Here is a 16,716-nt window from a genome sequence, read left to right on the forward strand (position 1 = left end):
ATCAAGTTGAGTAAAGCTTTTAATAAAACAGTCTGTTCTTTATCAATACCTGTATATTCTCTTTTTTAAAGCAGTAGCAAAGGTGACTGTAGCAAGAGCTCAAAAGGCAAGGCAGTATCGGAAAGTGTTTTAACAGGTTAAAAATATAAATGTAGAGATCTGTTTATATATTTTTCTTCCAGAAATAACCTCCCTCCCCCCACCAGGTGAAAGGAAATATTGCACTTTCTGCTCTCATATCTAAGGTGACAAGGGTTCCAGAAGAACCTTTCAAGATTATCAGGAACATCAGGATGAGGGCCATTTAACCTAACTGGTACCGGGTGGAGACCGCTGCATCTCCAGGGTGGCAAGCACTGCTATCAGTTCCAACCAGGGCCCTGCTGAGCCCTCCTCTTCAGCAGCACCTCCTCCCCCCACACCATGCTTTCAGCCAGCAGCAAAGGAAGCTGCTCGCCGCTTCTCTGTGTCCTGCTCACAGTGGCCATGGCCTGACTTGTTGAAGAAGGCTGACTTGGAGCTGGGGCTCTGGAAGGGCTGTTCCACTACTATGCCTAAGCCCCTACTCTGGGGAAGCTACAGGCACAGAGGCGTGCGGCTGCCCTCCGAGCTCACATATCCATGGACAGAGGAAGGCTCGAGATTTTTAAACCTAAAGTCTATGGGAATGTGTACTTCAATTTCAGACCATCGGGACTTGGTCATTTAACTTTTCCCAAAAGCTTTCCTTGCCTCCAGAAACAGGTTTCCCTTATGTGGCCCATCCATCACGGGGGCTGAGGCCACTCAGGAGTTGTCTACCACCTGGTGGGGCAGTGTGATCGAGGAGCCATTGGGGAAGGTGGCTGGCCTGTCCCGCCCCTTCAAGAAAAAGGTCAGCAGCTCCCCCTTTCCCTTCACGAAGATGGGACCTCGCCTCACGAAGCGAAAGCCATACTCTCGGAGGATGACCTGAGTCTCTTCCACCACCTGCACAGGAGAACAGAGAGAGCCAGGGGGTTAGGAAGGAGCCCAGACCACTCTGTGTAGAGGGGCTTTAGGTAGACAGGACTGAGAATGGATCCAGAAGCACTAACACTTTGGTGGCACAGGTCCCAGTCAGCCACGGAGCCCAAGGTGACAGATTCAGAACTCCCCACCCTCCCAAAGATGGGCAGACCCAGCTAAGAGCAGCTGCTTGGTACTTGTCAGGAAGTTCATACAAAGGGGCAGGTTCTTACTACCCAGCACTTAGGATGTTGGAAGTGGGCTGAAGACTTGTTATCCGGCATTGCTAGCTCATGCTCTGGGACAGTAGGAGGTTAGTGGTCATGGCACAGCATGTGTTCTTCCACTGCTGCCTTAGAGCATGCACTCTGCTCTGTGGCTGAACTTACCTGAATGTTGCCCATGACCCCCGTGGACTCCATCCTGCTGGCCACATTGACCGTGTTGCCCCAGATGTCATAGTGTGGCTTCCGAGCTCCAATGACTCCAGCCAGCACCCCACCTTTGTTCATGCCTAGAGCAGAGGCATCCAATTCAGCACCGCCCTGCTCCAAGCCTTGCATTACTCTGCCTCAGAAACTCCTCTCAGAAGAATGTCACCTGATCTCTGGTTCTTGATGACATCATCCATATACCTCCTCAAAAGTGGCGTCTAAGCTACTGAAAAGGGAACATCTGTCTTCCATTTATCCTTTCCTCACCAAGTCCTTGGCAAATATTAGCTATGTCCAACAGCTGCCACCTTTATAATACACCTAGTTCTTATCTGTGACCTCACTCAGAAGGAATGAGCCCCTCCTCAGTATGGGGTACATCAACTCCTTTCAAGGACAGGCTGGTCCGAGAAGAGCAGGGCCTTCAGCAGGCAGAATCCTGCCTAGGTTCCCAGGGTAGACTGGGCTGTCACTGAGCAGTGGGGACAGAGCTACCCCATCATTTTATCATTGCGGCTTTCCATCTGATCAGTTATAAGGGACTAGACTAAGGGTCCTTCCAGTCCTCTCCAGCTGTGTGTGTGATACTCTCCCCACCTAGCTGCTCCCAGCATTCCTGGTCTTCCCTGTTGATCTGCCCAGCACAGAGGCGGGAGCCCTTACCTATGCGCAGCATGAAGTTGTTGAAGGACTGGTTGTTGATGTTTGTAAGTGTATCCTTCATGGCCAGGGCGAAGTCAGCCAGGTCGGCCAGGTGCTGCCAGCGCTCCTTGTCTGACTTTTCCTCCTGTGTCAAGCAGTGGCAAAAGCATCAGGAGCATCCAGGCTGTGACCATGCAGCCTGCTCATTTCCTTCCTGCAGCAGCCCTCTGGGAGGGATCCCTACCTACCATGGTGAGAGACCTTACCTTCCTCCCACAGTCAGCTGTGAGCTGTGACAGTTCACACAGCAACTCGGGCAAATCTAGCTCTCACCACCCTGAGCCTGGTCTTCAGATTTGTGTATGGCTCTCCTTGTTTGGATTCCTCAAGTAGATTAGAAGCATTTGAGGGTGATAGCCCACCTACCACCTGCTTCCTTAGCTTTGTCTAGAAAAAGAGTGGCATGAACACTGGCATCATGAGATAGTTGTATGACTATGTTTTAGAAACACCCAGTGGCACCAGGGCCCATGCTCATTTCCTGACCTGGAGAGTAAAGCAGGCTCTGTGGGTCGGCATCATAACAAAAGAAACAGGTCATAGCAGCCAGTGAGCTCCCAGGGGTCCCCTCTAAGTTTTCCCTTATTTTAGAATTACACAGGTTCCTAGGAAAGTAGAGTCCCAGAGTGCACAAACTATCTTAGGCCTACACTGGAACAGTGTAGCATGGCTAATGTGTGTTCTGGTACTCTGTCCCTCAGTGCTGCATGTGCTGGTTGTGTGAATAATACTAGGAACAATACTCAGGATTTTCTTCAGACTCCCAGGCAAAACTGCATCTTCTCTTGAGCCACTTGAGTCCCTTGCTAGCTACCTATCAAGTTCAGTTACCTTGCTGGAGCTGGTAAAGCCATTGGTGTTGACATCTGGGGTGACTCCTGAAGCCGCCATGTAGGTGCTACCGATAGTTTTGATCTTGGTGATGACGCGGAATTTGGGATTGTCCAGCAGCTGAAGCCAGGATTATTAAGGAGAGAATGATCAGCATCGAGGGAGGTAAATGAGCCACCTAACAACCGTGCCAGTTTGCAAGGATCTCCCAAAGCACCCAAGAGAGCCTCTCCTGCATCAGCTTGAATTATTCCACGCTGTATGCCACATGGTCCTCAGCTGAGAAAATTGAACCTTGACACAGGTAAAATTGCCAGCCTTCTGAGGTAAATGAGAATATTTGCAAAATTATTTTCCTTATATGCATGTTTACTACATAGTTACTGAGACTAAGGGCAGGAAAAATGGAGGCATCTCAGGGTCTTGTTTGGCCCATGTTTATCCTATGAATTTGCAGGAGATTTCCCAGCTCCACCCTCAGACCCAGCAGATGTTCATGTATGATGGCAAGAAATTCATTTGGGAAAGGGAGCCAATCTAATTTTTTTTCTAGTGCTACTACTGGGGCTTTAACTTGGGGCCTGGGCACTGTTCCTGAGGTTTTTTTAAAACTCAAGACTAGTAATGCTCTACCACTTTGAGTTACAGTACCACTTCCAATTTTCTGGTGGTTAATTGGAAATAAGAATTTCATGAACCTGGGCTGGGAAGGTGGCTCAATGGTAGAGCGCTTGCCTTGCATGCATGAGGCCCTGGGTTCGATTCCTCGGCACCACTAAGCAAAAAAAGAAAAAAGCTGGAAGTGGCGCTGTGGCTCAAGTGGTAGAGCACTAGCCTTGAACTGAGGAGCTGAGGGACAGCGCCTAGGCCCAGAGTTCAGGCCCCATGACCGGACCCCCCCACCCCCCCCCAAAAAAAAAAGAATTTCATGAACTTTCCTTCCTGAGCTGTCTTCAAACTGTGAGTCCTTAGATCTCAGCCTCCAGAGTAGCTAAGATTACAGGCATCAGCCACCAGAGCCCAGCTAATTCTCATTTCTTTTTAACTTCTTCAGGCTATCTTGGGATGTGATGGGTGTGGGGGCCGGGGGAGCATTTACTGGCTCTGAAAGAAGGGGACAGGAAAGCACTCACAGAGTCAAAGTCAGAGATGATCTCATTGAGGAATCGCAGACACTCAATGCCACCATTATTAATGCTCTCTTCAGTGTAGAAGTCAGCAAAGTTAGGCAGGGACGCAAACATGACTCCAATCTCATCATAAGACTGGCTGTACAGCTCCTAAAGAGGCAGGGCACAAGCACTTGAAGGACAGCTGCCTGATAGGAATGAATCTGTCTTCCCCATATTCAATGTGTACATTCTCAGGGTTAGTCTAAATGAATAATTAGAGACCAGTTCATCCCCACTTTGAATAAAGTAATTTTTAGTCCTGCTATCAGGCCAGCTGTGTGAAGATGGCTCAGTAGAGCTGGGAACTACCCAGTTTTGAGGCGGCCACATTGACAGAAAGGGAGGCCGTGAAGAGGCCTTACTTAAAGTGGGGCTCACAGATGAGGTCTACAGGGGCAGTGGCTACAAGACACTTTTCCAGAGGCCTGGAAAATCCTTTTGTAAATATCATTGCTGGTTAGAACCAGGCCTCGCTGGGGCCCAGTCTTATTTCAGAAGAAAACCTGGGTCTACCTACAACCCCGTGGCAGGAAGAGCACATGAAAACAATGGCCCCACTCCCTCACCTCATCTCTCTTCTTGGACCCCAGGAAATGGCGTGCGACATGCTCAGGCAGCATGTTGGTGACCAGTGCCTCATTCCAGCGTCGCATCTCGTAGACACGTTCCTTCTGGTCATGGACCTCGATCTTCCACAAGAACAATGTGCGTGCTAGTTTTTCCACCTACATAGATAAGGGCACAGATAAGGCATGTGGTTTAGAGATGATTGATGGAAGGATGAACGGAAATGGAAAACTGGAAGAAAGATGGCTGAATGGCAAGGAAAGGAAGACCCTGAGAAGATTCATCTAATGAAGATGCCACCTGCAGCTGCAGCGAGGACCCCCACCTCTGAGTACAGCCAAGACCCAGGAGGCCTTAGGATGCATGAGGCCTCCCAGGACCTAATTTTAGCTGCAGATCTGTAGAAGAAAAGAGGCAGAGGGATTTCCCAGCTCCACATGGAATCTGTTTCCTGCAGCTCCTTTTGGCTGACAAATGGCTTGGGAAGGCAGTGCTTCCCCAGGCTAACCACTAGGGGGCACCCAAGCTAATATCAAGGTTTATGTGGGGACTTCCTGTTCATTAACTCCCTTTTACTTTTTTTTTTTGGTGGTGGGGAGGGCAGAGGGGGTCATGGGGCTTGAACTCAGGGCCTAGGCACTGTACCTGAGCTCTTCAGCTCAAGTGCTCTACCACTTGACACTTCTGGTTTTCTGATGGTTGACTGGAGATGAGTCTCACAGACTTTCCTGCCTAGGCTGGCTTTGAACCTTGATCCTTACATCTCAGCCTCCTGAGGAGCCAGGATTACAGGCGTGAGCCACCCGTGCCCCGACCCTTGTACTTTTTTTTTCCTTCTGTGCTGGTACTGAGGCTTGAATTCAGGGCCTTACAGCCTCCCTTGACTTTTTCACTGAAAGCTGGCACTCTACCACTTGAGCCACATTCTACTTCCAGCTTTTTGCTAGTTAATTGGATGAAAGAGTCTCAGATTACCCAAGCTGGCTCCAAACCTTGATCCTCAGGGCTCTAGGCTCCTGGGACTGTTCTTGGGAGGCCCTGGTGGGGATGGGCAGGGTAAGAGAGGAAGGTGGGCGACACTCACGTGGCGGGAAAAGTAGTAGAAGCTCAGCATCATGATGACCATCATTGCTGTCATGGAGTACTTAGAAGGCACCAGGGGCAGCCTGCTGAACAAACAGGAACAAGCTGAATGGGCACCATGCTGTCTTCATGAAGGACATTAGATTCTCCTGACTGGCTTGTGCTGTTTCCTGTCACCTTAAGCTCCATCCCTTTGCATTAAGACCAGACCAGACTCCCCCAGGACCGCAGGGCTTTCTTAGGCCATTGGGCTTCTCACAGCCAGCCAGTCCTAGTCTCTGCTGGGGTGAGGGGAGAGGAATGTTTTATATCAGGGCTGCTCACAGATGCTCAATAACCACTGCAGCACCAAACTGATCCCAGAAGTAGCTACATCCACATAGGATTCTAGGGAAGGGAGACCGACATCAGTGTCGGGGATTCACAGCGGTGGGCCAGGGCGCATGCTCACACGTCCTTTCTAGCTTCTAGCCGTATTTGTGTGAGGCTAAGGCTCATTCCTGATATTGTCTTACATTCTACCATATGAGAATGCCACCATTTAGATATTCATTTGCTGATGTCATTTGGGTCACTTCCATTTGGCTTTTGTGTATTATGAAGTGTTTGTTTTTTGGGTCCGGTTGTGGGGCCTGAACGCTGTCCCTGAGCTCTTCAGCTCAAGGCTAGCGCTCTACCACTTGAGCCACAGCGCCACTTCGGCTTTTTTCTTTTTGCTTATGTGGTGCTGAGGAATCAAACCCAGGGCCTCATGCATGCAAGGCAAGCGCTCTACCACTGAGCCACCTTCCCAGCCCCCAGTGTTACTATCGACACTCTTACACATATACATGTGCATGAACATGTATACAGAGATACACAGAAATGGAATGACTAAGTCATGTTTCCCTTCTTTCCTTTCCTCCGTGCCTCCTCCCCCACCCCCTTCCTATGAATCTAGTTTTAACTCAGAGTTTCACATTTGTTAGGAAGGAGCTCTGTCACTTGAGCCATGCCTCCAGCTCCTTTTTTGCTTTTTCACAGAGGGTCTCATGTCTGCCCAGGGTTGGTCTTGGACCATAACCTCCATCCTTCTACCTGTGCCTCCTGCCTAGCTGGGATTACTGATGTGTCCTGCCACTGCCTGCCTGAAAGGTAAATTAACCGCCAATTGCTTTCCAACTTGTACTGTCACCAGGAATGTGTGAGTTATTATGAAATTGACACCAGCCCTAAGATTTTTGTCAAACAAGTTTGCAGTGGTGTTTTGATATAGTTTTAACTTGCATTCCCCCTTGATTATTTCAATACCTTGAAATAGTGGTCATTTATACCACTTACATTGTAAAGGGATGAGTCATATCTTTCATCCTCTATGAAGTAATCTTTGCTTAACTTACTTGAAGATTATTATTACTTTGTTGGTCATGTTGCTTGAACTCAGGGTGGGCCTGGACGCTGTCCCTGAGCTTTTTTGCTCAAGGCGAGCACTCTACTACTTTGAGCCAGGGCTCCATTTCCAGTTTCTGGTGGCTGATTGGAGATAAGTCTCACAGACTTTCCTGCTGGCTTAGAACCGTGATCCTCAGATCTCAGCCTCTTGAATAGCCAGGATTCTAGGTGTGGGCCACCATCACCTGGATTGAAGATCTTTTCAACTGACTGACTCTTAACAATCTAAAACTTCCCAGAGAAAAAGAGACCTTAGAGAACTTCTACTTCAGCATCCGCCTCAAGAGCTGAAACCGACTCAGGAAGATAGACCTGCCCCTGAAGATAGGAACCGTTCCTCATCACTTTCCTGCCACTCATCTGCCGGCCAGTCCCGCTGTCCTCCCCACGCTGTCCTTATCCCCATCAGGCCGCTTCACTCCCCTCCCTACCCACACTACCTTGCTCTGTGAGCTTCACTGTCTTCAGCACAGGAGACCTGGCTGTTCAGGTCCATACTACACTCTACCTTTTCCCCAGTCCTAATGAAACCCACACCGACTCCCCAGACTTGTACACCTTAGATCACTCTAGCCCATACTGCACGCCTGGGGAAGGGTGAGGTCCTGGGATGTTGGCCTGTTGAATTCCATGTATCTAGAAGCAGGGATAAAATAGAGACTCAGAGGAAACACAGTGGCTCTCACCTGTCAGTGCCATTGAGCCCAGGGGTGGACAATACCTGCATCTTCTCTAAGGCCACCATCGGGTAGCTGTGGAAGGGATAACAGCACAATCTGACCACATCTGGGGACAAGAGGCTGATGCCCCACTCAACACTGAGGTATCCCAAATCTTCACTCAGAGAAAGACAGGCCCGACCCAACCCTCAGATTGTAGCAGCCAGTGAGCTCTGGCTCCCATGCGAGCCTCAGGTAGGCCTGAGCAGAAAGCTACCTCAGTGTGCACCCAGGGCTTTACAAGAGGAATGTGGGAGTGGGAGGGAAAACCCTGCCGACCCCAACCAGGTTTCATCTTACTCATGTTCCTGAAAGCGTTTGTGGTCGTATTCATCAAAGACGGGACACCAGGCATAAAGGTTGATGGCAGCCACTGCCCCGGTGACGAGCAGCATGAGAGTGAGCTTCACCATGTGGCTGACCTGCACCAGCATGATGGTGGCGATGAGGGACAGCACGGCGACGTAGTTGTAATACTTGGGGTTCTCCAGGCAGCCGCCCTCGAGCACCATGGCTGCCGTCCCATTGTAGGGTCCCATGTAGAACTGGAGGCAGCTAAGCTGAGGCCAGGACAGTCGGGAAGAGAAGGGCGAGAGGAAGATCAGGGAGGGCTGTGCCGCACAGTCGTGGTCAGTCAGCGGCCTCCCCTGTGGCTCCAGAAACCCCGAGAAGGATAACCAGACCAAGGTTAGTGATGCTCAGAAAAACTGGCTGAGTGTTTTAGTTCTGCCACTATGACACAAAACTCTCAGAGGCTGGACTGTGCAAAGCTGTGCAATTCCCAAGAGCCTGGCCTCTTAACGCCCAACACGTTCTTCATGCCACACTGTAGCTGCAGGTAGGGCTAAGGGCCACCACTCAACCTCTCTGTGTGACAGCCAGTGTGCCCAAACTGCCCCCTGGTGGGGGTGGGGGGAAGGGAGGGCACCACCTTCGGGATCTGTTTGCTGGTTCCACTGCTGGTCAGGAGCAGTCACAGACAGCACAGACATAAACCAAACCTTCTGTGTAGCTTCAGCTCATCTGGTTTGGGGCAATGTATTGGCATATAATTCTAGCTCAGGCATGATTGCCCTGCCCCCTTCATTTTCACTCTCCACCATCCTTGGATACCATCTTCAGATGTCTTACAGCCCTGTTAAAACACTGGCCCCAGGCCCTGGACACAGTCTCCAATGTCTAACACAAGAGTTCCCAGGATTCTCCTTGAACAGCAGGTGCCGTCAGCTCTGGTGCTTCTAGCCCCACCCCCTTCCAGGTGGACTTCTGGGCTACCCTAGAGCTTATAGCCCTGGAGCTCTGTGTGTTGAGTGTGTGCGCACGCGCCAGTATTGGGGGCAGGGCCTCTGTCCATTTCACCAGGAATGCATCAAACTGCCCTCTCAACTTCTTGAATTGAGGAGAGCAGAGGACAGAAGGCATTCATAGATATGTAGCCTCTGTGATGCTAGGTCCCCAGGAACCACTTCTAGAGAGGTAACACAGGAGCAGTATTGGTACAGGCTTACTCTCCAGCTCCCACAGCTACCTAAAGTAACCACAAGAGGGAACATTCCAGATTCACAGAACACTGAGTATACACCCCTTAATCAGGAGGATTCTGGGAAGGCAAAATCCAGTTCCCTAGGGCAAGTGAACAAAGCTTGCTGAGCCTTTGTTCCTCCATGTGACACTCCAGCGCCAGTACCGATGAACCTAGCCCAGGTGTGGGAGTGCGGAATGGGACTCTGGAAGAAGACACTGCAGGAAAACAAGTCCACATTGATGGTCCCCTGCTCCACTGGGGATGGGGAACCCCTTCACCAAGAAAGCAGGAACTCACCATGTCCACGACATTGGCCATGACCAGGATGAAGATGGCTAACATGGCCCAAGTGTTCCTGGCCCAACGGGTCCGGTCTATCCAAGTTGAGAAAGCCACAAGCTTCTTAGGAAAGGCCTGGAACAAATGGGATTTCAAGAACACGGGCCTTTACAGCCCCATGACTGTAGATGGCTGTGGGTGTTGATATCCTAATCCCAGGAGCCTAACCATGCCATGGTGATCTGTCTGCAGGTCACTAGCAGGTAACAAAATGGAGTCCAGCGGCTCTGCGTGTAGCCCCAGGCCTCCAGTTGCCACTTCTGGTAGAGCAGACACACTGACTACCCCAGGAGGCCCACTCCCCATCTCCAAGAGGCAAGGCCAGGGCAGGGAACAAAGTTCACTATTTGTCACTTCCTGATCACTTCCCCCAATCCTACCTGGACCAGGACACCTAAACCCCCCACCTTGCCTGGCAAACCACCTGTCAGACTAACTTCCCCCAAACCCTGCTTTTCCCTGCTCATTTTGATTAAAAAAAAAAAAAAAGCAAACACCAGGTCCCTATAGGAGAGAATCTTAATCCTTTGGGTCTGACGATCACAGCCAAGCACTGTCCGGCTGGGCCTCCCCTGCTCTACCCCAGCTTCCAGGAAGCATGACTCGGGTCGTGGGCTGCAGTCCCCCGAGCTGCCAGCGCCCACCCCACAGTGGGTGCTGATGGGGAATGATGAATGGATGGGTAAGTGGCTGAGCATCTCCACACGAGAACCTGGCAGGACTTTCATGAGAAGCCTTCCAGAAGCTTCTGAGCCCAACAGAAAACTGCCTCTTACCCGAGGAAAGATGGCAGCCAGCGAGCAGATGGTCAGGATGAGGAGCAGAATCTCCCCAACCACAAAAGTCACGTAGTTGGTCATCAGCCTGTGGGAGAGAGAAGATGGCTGGGTAGTGTCAAGGGGCAAGCATGGCACAAGCCTGGGCCTGCGAAGTCCCATGAGCCACCAGGGAATTGGTGCTGCTGGCAGAACGAGACTAGGAGCCCTCTCCATGCAGAGCCTGGGAACGTGGACAGGGGCTGTCCACTGGGACACTTCTCAGAAGAGAGGGTCATGGATGCCATGGAAATAGCCCAGGCAAGCTTGGGAGAAAATTCTCAGGAATGAGTGTCTGCTGCGGCTGGGAGGAAAACCTGGTGTAGAATGAGTGCAGACATTCTGCAGAGTGCCGCCAAGTTACCCTGACCGCCCAGGGCCGCGGCAGACTCCTTCCTTCCCCATCTAGCTCAGGCCACTTACCGCGGGCAAGGCTGCCATCTCCAGCTCCCCACCTGTTCCCATGCCAACTCATCCTTCCATGGGGAAGGATGCTCTGGCCAAGAGCTAACTCAGGGCGAGTCGAAGTTAACTCTTTTTTTTGTTGTTGGTGGTGGTTGTGGGGCCTGAACTCTGGGCTTGGGCGCTGTCCCTCAGCTCTTCAGCTCAAGTCTAGCACTCTACCACTTGAACTACAATGTCCCTTCTGGTTTTTTCTGCTTATGTGGTGGAGGAATGGAACCCAGGGCCTCATGCATGCAAGCCTAGCGCTCTACCACTGAGCCACCTTCCCAGCCCCAAAGTTAACTAACTCTTGACACATTTCCTCGCTTGGTTTTCAAGACCTTTTCAGTCCTGCTGGTTGTGTGTGTGTGTGTGTGTGTGTAAGTGTGTTGTGTGAGAGAGATGAGGGGTGAGAAGCAAGCCTCTCTGCTCTCCAGGGTCCCCTGACTCAAGCAGAGATGCCAGGGCAACAGGGGCTGGGCCTGGGATCCGGGTGTCCTAGAGAGTTAGGACCTTAGAAAGTGTGGCAGGGAACAGCGCCCATACCCCAAACAGGAGGCCGCTGAAAGATGGCAAGCAGAAGTCCATAGTGGAACCCATACAGACTTGAACTCAGGACCTCAAGCTCGCTCAGCTATTTCACTCAAAGCTGGTACTCTATCACTTGAGTCACATTTCCATTTCTGGCTTTTTGCTAGTTAACTGGGGATTTAAAAAAAATCTAAGTAGGCTGGTTTTGAGCTGTGATCCTCAGATCTCAGCCTCCTAAGTAACTAGGATAATAGGCAGGGGGCTGGGAAAATGGCTCAGTGGTAGAGTGTTTGCCTCACATGTATGAGGCCCTGGGTTGGATTCCTCAGCACCCCATAGGCAGAAATAACCAAAAGTGGTACTGTGGCTCAAGTGGTAGAGCGTTAGTCTTGAGCTGAAGAGCTGAGGGACAGTGTCTCAAGCCCAGAATCAGCCCCCAGGACTGACCAAAACAAAACAAAAAAAAAAAACCCACAAAAAAAAACAAAAAAGAAATAGGCATGAACACTAGACACCTGACCCCTGCTGCTGCTTTACACAATGAACCATGTATAGATATCTACACACTGTTGTGCCCTGCTCAGGCCCTGACCCACTTCTCCTTCTGCCCGCCCTCTAGCATGGTGGCCTAAGCCAGTCTCATGCTCTCAGTGAGGTCTGATGGGTATGACTCCCAAGTCTGCATCTGCGGCTCCCTCCTCTCTCCAAGCCCAATTGTGTACCCAGCGGCCTCTTGGACAGTGTCTCACATACATCGCAAACTTAACATGGCCCAAACCAAACTCCTGATTGTTGTGTCTCCAATGTTCCTTTTCCTACAGCCTCTGTCTTGGTGATTGGCAGCTCCATCTTGCCAGCTGGTTTTATCAAAAGCCATGGAGAGGGCTGGGAAGGTGGCTCAGTGGTAGAGTGCTTGCCTCGCATGCAAGAAACCCTGGGTTTAATTCCTCAGCACCACATAAGCAGAGAAATCTGGAAGTGTGCACTGTGGCTCAAGTGGTAGAGCGCTATAGCTCTGAGCTGAGGAGCTCAGGGACAGTGCCCAGGCCCAGAGTTCAAGCTCCACGACCACACACACACACCCAGAGTTCAAGCTCCACGAACACACACACACACACACACCCAGAGTTCAAGCTCCACGAACACACACACACACACACACACACACACACACACACACACACACACACACACGCGAGCGCGCGCGCGCGGGCCTTGGAAACATCCTTGACTTTGCCACCACCCATAATCATCTCTCAGTGAATTCGGTCAGCTGCCTCCAAAACATAGAAACTAGCTGCCCATCATCTTCTCTAATGGCTCAAATTGCCACGTGGCATACCTGCCATCTTTCAGGGCCTCCTGTTTGGGGTGTGCGTGCTGTTCCCTGCCACAGTCTCTAAGGCCCTAACTCCCTACTCACTTCCTATCATTCCCTAGGACGCCCAGCTTCCAGGCCCAGCCCCTGCTGCCCTGGCATCTGTGCTTGAGTCAGGGGTCCCCGGAGAGCAGAGGGCTGGCTTCTCACCCCTCACCTTGTCAGTAAGCTCCGCTCTCAGCATCCTACAATAGGTGCAAAGGAAACAGAGCTCCCCACCAACACTCTCGACTCTCTTTACATTTCATCCATAGTACTTACTACCTGCATGCAGACTGCCGGTATTTCAATATGCATGCCTGTCTTCTTCTAGGAACATTCCATGCAGCCAGGACACAAGTATTTGCTACATAAGTGACTCATCATCTTTATATGTCAGGGGAGCAAACTGGTACTCTTGGGGCTTTTTAGGTCCTCCCATACAGAACCTAAGATGGTGAGGCTCGGACCAAGCCTCTCTACAACACCCAGATCCTTGCAGGCCTCTGCGGTGGGGACCCAGCACGGATGGGCTGCTGCCTGGTTCCCTGCAGCTGTGAGAGCGGCTATCATCCTTCCAGAACTGGGCAGTGACTGGGCCCAAAGAGGACCTGCTGCTGAGGACTTCAGTCTGCATCTGGACCTCTAAAATCTGGCTTTCCTGACATGCTCCAGGTAAGGCAGGTTGGCCTTGGTGACTAAGTTCAAGGTCCCTTATCTCTAGCTCTCCTAGGACCCACAAGGCCAAGTCCTCTGTCCTCTTGGATCCATCTGTCCCCAGTTTTCTTGGCCCTGTTGAGATGCCCATTCTGGTTTGCTACTCTGACACCCGGAGGAAGGGAACACGGAAGCGGAAGTGAGGCCTGCACCCCACATCAGGCACCAACCAAGGTGCCCACCCCCTCACACTGCTGTGGCTTTGCCTTTCTCCCTCCTCCGGCCTGGGGTGCCCCTGCCTCCCCGGCTCCGTCCTCACCAGGGGTCGATGAGGATCTCCACCAGCGCCGTGCACAGCAGGACCACGCAGGAGCAGCTGAAGGCGGCCCCGCTCTGCTTCTCCTTCTCCACCGAGTAGCGGGTCTCCATCTCTGGGTCCATGAAGCGCATGGTCAGGAGGAAGGTGTTTCTCTTCTTCACTCTGCGTGGAAGCCAGCTCCGTGAGCCACAGATGCCACCAGGGCAGGGCTGTGCCTCAGAGGGGCCTGAGTGGCTGCGGCCAGCACCCCGGCGGGGCCACTTACACCTGGGCGGACTCTCGCTCCAGCAGCGCCTCGTTGAGCAGCTGATTGAGCTCATGCTCGTCCTCGGATGCGTCTACCACGCGGTCCGCCAGGTCCTGGAGGCGCAGCCTGCGGCGGGGGTTGGGGAACGAGGGGTTGTCAGCCTGTAAGCCAGGAAGGGAGGCAGCGTCAGTGGGGTATAGGAGACTGGAGGGGAGGCAGGCGAGACAGGACAGAGGAGGACCCAGTTCCTTCACTCTAAACCCAACACTTCCACATGGATCCATCGTGCATGGAGCCCACACCCAGAGGTCAGGCTGCCTGGCTTCCTGAGCCCCCCAGAAACTGCGGTGCCAGTGGGAAGGGGTGGGGTGCGGCCTCCTGCCTCTAAGCAGGAGACCCCGAGTCCCATACACGTGCTCAACTGAACACAGTCCCAGAACACCCTGCGGCTGGGAGGGGTGCATGTCACACGAAGCCCTAAGTCAACATCCCCTGCCCTTGGGCTTAAGAAGCAGCGAAGTCATGTCTGTCAGGGAGGAAGGTCTGAGCAGGAAGCAATGGGAAAGAAGCCGGCGGCTAGCGGGAGGGGTGGCGGAGCTGGGGTAGCCATTGCCCCCCCCCCTTTTTTTTTCTTTCTTTTTGTCTGGCACAGAAAAAAAAAGGAAGTGTCAACTCCAAAACCGTGATTCCAGACTGGGGACCCCACAGCCACGGGTCCAAAGGACGGCTGGCCAGGCTGTCCAAGCCGTGGGCCGGGTCAAGTCCTGTCTCCACTGCCACTGGCTGAGTCTGACCCTGGATAATCCGTGGTCCGGAGCCCCATTTCTCTCCTTGGTAAAATGAAGTGAAGGCCTGTTTGGGCACCCTGAGCACCCGATCACAGGGACGCTGGCTTTGCTTAGGACGTGGCAGTCCCAGCTGCCAGTTGTCTCCGCGTGCTCAGTCCAGCTTCCGTCTTTCAAGAAGGTACCAGATGGCAGGCACCCGCTTCATCAAGCCCTGTCTGCTGCCGCTGCAGCCCCCTCTTGGGACCCTGGGGTCTTAAGACTGCTGCCCCCCAGCCTTCAGCCACCAGGGCAAGGCAGAGACCTCCTCCTCCAGGGCCACACGTGAGAAAAGAGGAGTGACCGGCAGTGTCCACGCCAGTGCTGATCCAGCAGGCTTTGAGCACAGAAACAGCGAGCCACGGCAACCCAGTCCCACCCCCAACCAGGCCCAGATCCAGAATCTTCCACAGATGCCCTCTCCGATCTCCAGTCAACAGAATTTCAGGCCACCCGAGCTGGACAAAGCTTCTTCAGATCTTCCTACCTCTGCCCCAGGGCACTGGTGACCCAGCGACACTCGGCAAGTGTCACTGTCCATGATCAAAAAGGAGCAGCGTTGGGGCTACAGGCCACACCTCCCACTGGTGCGATGGCCCCACTGTAGGAACTTAACTGCTCTGCTGCCCGCCCCTGCCCATGCTGGCTCTCCTGTACCCTCCGCGCCCTTGGCCGGACTCACCTGGGCCTCCTGCTCCTCGGGCTCGTCCGAGGTGGAGCCGCTGGCCGGGCCGCTCCCATTGCGCTCCTTGGTCTCGATGAGGGCAGGAGAGGTGGGCTTTGAGGAAGCTGGCGCCCCATTTGGCAGGGCCTACGGTAGAAAAGAACCACCATGAGAACCTCCTACACTGCCCGAGGCCCAGCCTCGGCTTTGCTATTGCTCTAGAATTTTCCTACAAGATTTGTAGAAGCCTTGTTGGCCTAGAAAGTTCACGATGCAATTCCTCCCTACAACGCTCAGTTTTCAAATCTATCATTTCTGCAACTAAAAGTGTTCGAAGTCTAGACCTGATTTCTCCAACTCCTCCTCCTGAGTCCAAGCAGCCTCTGCAAACCCGGGATTGGTATTTTTCCTTGATCCAGCGACTTAAATACTGCAACAGGGCAACACTTCATTCATTCCATTAGTATATGCTGAGTACAGACAAAATGGCCTGACTTTTTGGAGCTCACAGTCTCCTAATGAGGGTTGACATCAGCAAGATTAGAGAAGGCAAATAAGCAATCTGTAGAAGTTGAAAGAAGGAAAGAGGCTCTAGGGGTTGGTGGGGAGGCCAGTCATAAAGAGGGACATCATGGGGAGGGGTAGCAGTGTGGAGATGACATCTCAGTTCACAACTGAAGAAACAAATCAGAGGAGAGGAAAATGCCAGGAAAATGACCAGCCAGTGCAAAGGCCCTGGGCAGGCTGTGCCCTGAGGATGTGACCAGGATCCAGGGGTGCTGGAGTAGAAGGAGCAGGCAGGGGAAGGTGGGAGACCTCGTCCAAGGCCACAGGATAGCTCTGTGTCTGTCCCTTTCCTCTTCATTTCCCACTGAAGAAACCTCCCAGACCGCCGCTGCCCCTCCTCAGGTGAGCCCCAACGGACCGCACTCCTCCCCCTGGAGGCCAAGCCATGCCAAGTGGCCTGGCCCAGGATGCTGTCCCAGGATGCACTGCCATCGCCTTCATCTCTCATTCCAGCCTATCTTGAACAGCACTTTCTCCCTGAAATCTTCTTCCCTCTGACGG

At 52.4% G+C, this 16,716-nt stretch overlaps 1 protein-coding gene across 4 annotated transcripts in view; it reads right to left on the reverse strand.

The window, feature by feature from the left end:
• Position 1: 1 nt before the first annotated feature.
• Positions 2 to 16,716, reverse strand: part of Adcy3 (adenylate cyclase 3) — a 96,480-nt gene continuing 79,765 nt past the window's right edge. For 3 of the 4 annotated variants that reach the window (XM_070025137.1, XM_070025134.1, XM_070025135.1), the window contains 14 exons: positions 15,667 to 15,795; positions 14,179 to 14,321; positions 13,914 to 14,075; positions 10,567 to 10,654; positions 9,749 to 9,865; positions 8,227 to 8,486; positions 7,894 to 7,959; positions 5,778 to 5,862; positions 4,693 to 4,851; positions 4,088 to 4,234; positions 2,955 to 3,074; positions 2,085 to 2,208; positions 1,377 to 1,501; positions 2 to 969 (listed from right to left, as the gene is read on the reverse strand). In XM_070025137.1, the coding sequence (XP_069881238.1) occupies positions 787 to 969; positions 1,377 to 1,501; positions 2,085 to 2,208; positions 2,955 to 3,074; positions 4,088 to 4,234; positions 4,693 to 4,851; positions 5,778 to 5,862; positions 7,894 to 7,959; positions 8,227 to 8,486; positions 9,749 to 9,865; positions 10,567 to 10,654; positions 13,914 to 14,075; positions 14,179 to 14,321; positions 15,667 to 15,795 (1,908 nt within the window). In that variant the 3' untranslated portion in view covers positions 2 to 786. The remainder of the gene's footprint in view (positions 970 to 1,376; positions 1,502 to 2,084; positions 2,209 to 2,954; positions 3,075 to 4,087; positions 4,235 to 4,692; positions 4,852 to 5,777; positions 5,863 to 7,893; positions 7,960 to 8,226; positions 8,487 to 9,748; positions 9,866 to 10,566; positions 10,655 to 13,913; positions 14,076 to 14,178; positions 14,322 to 15,666; positions 15,796 to 16,716) is intronic. The other variant, XM_070025136.1, reaches the window with a different exon arrangement.

The sequence above is a fragment of the Dipodomys merriami genome, unplaced genomic scaffold (assembly GCF_024711535.1).
Source record: "Dipodomys merriami isolate MVZ:Mamm:240054 unplaced genomic scaffold, mDipMer1.0.p SCAF_17, whole genome shotgun sequence".
Classification (NCBI taxonomy): Eukaryota; Metazoa; Chordata; class Mammalia; order Rodentia; family Heteromyidae; genus Dipodomys; species Dipodomys merriami.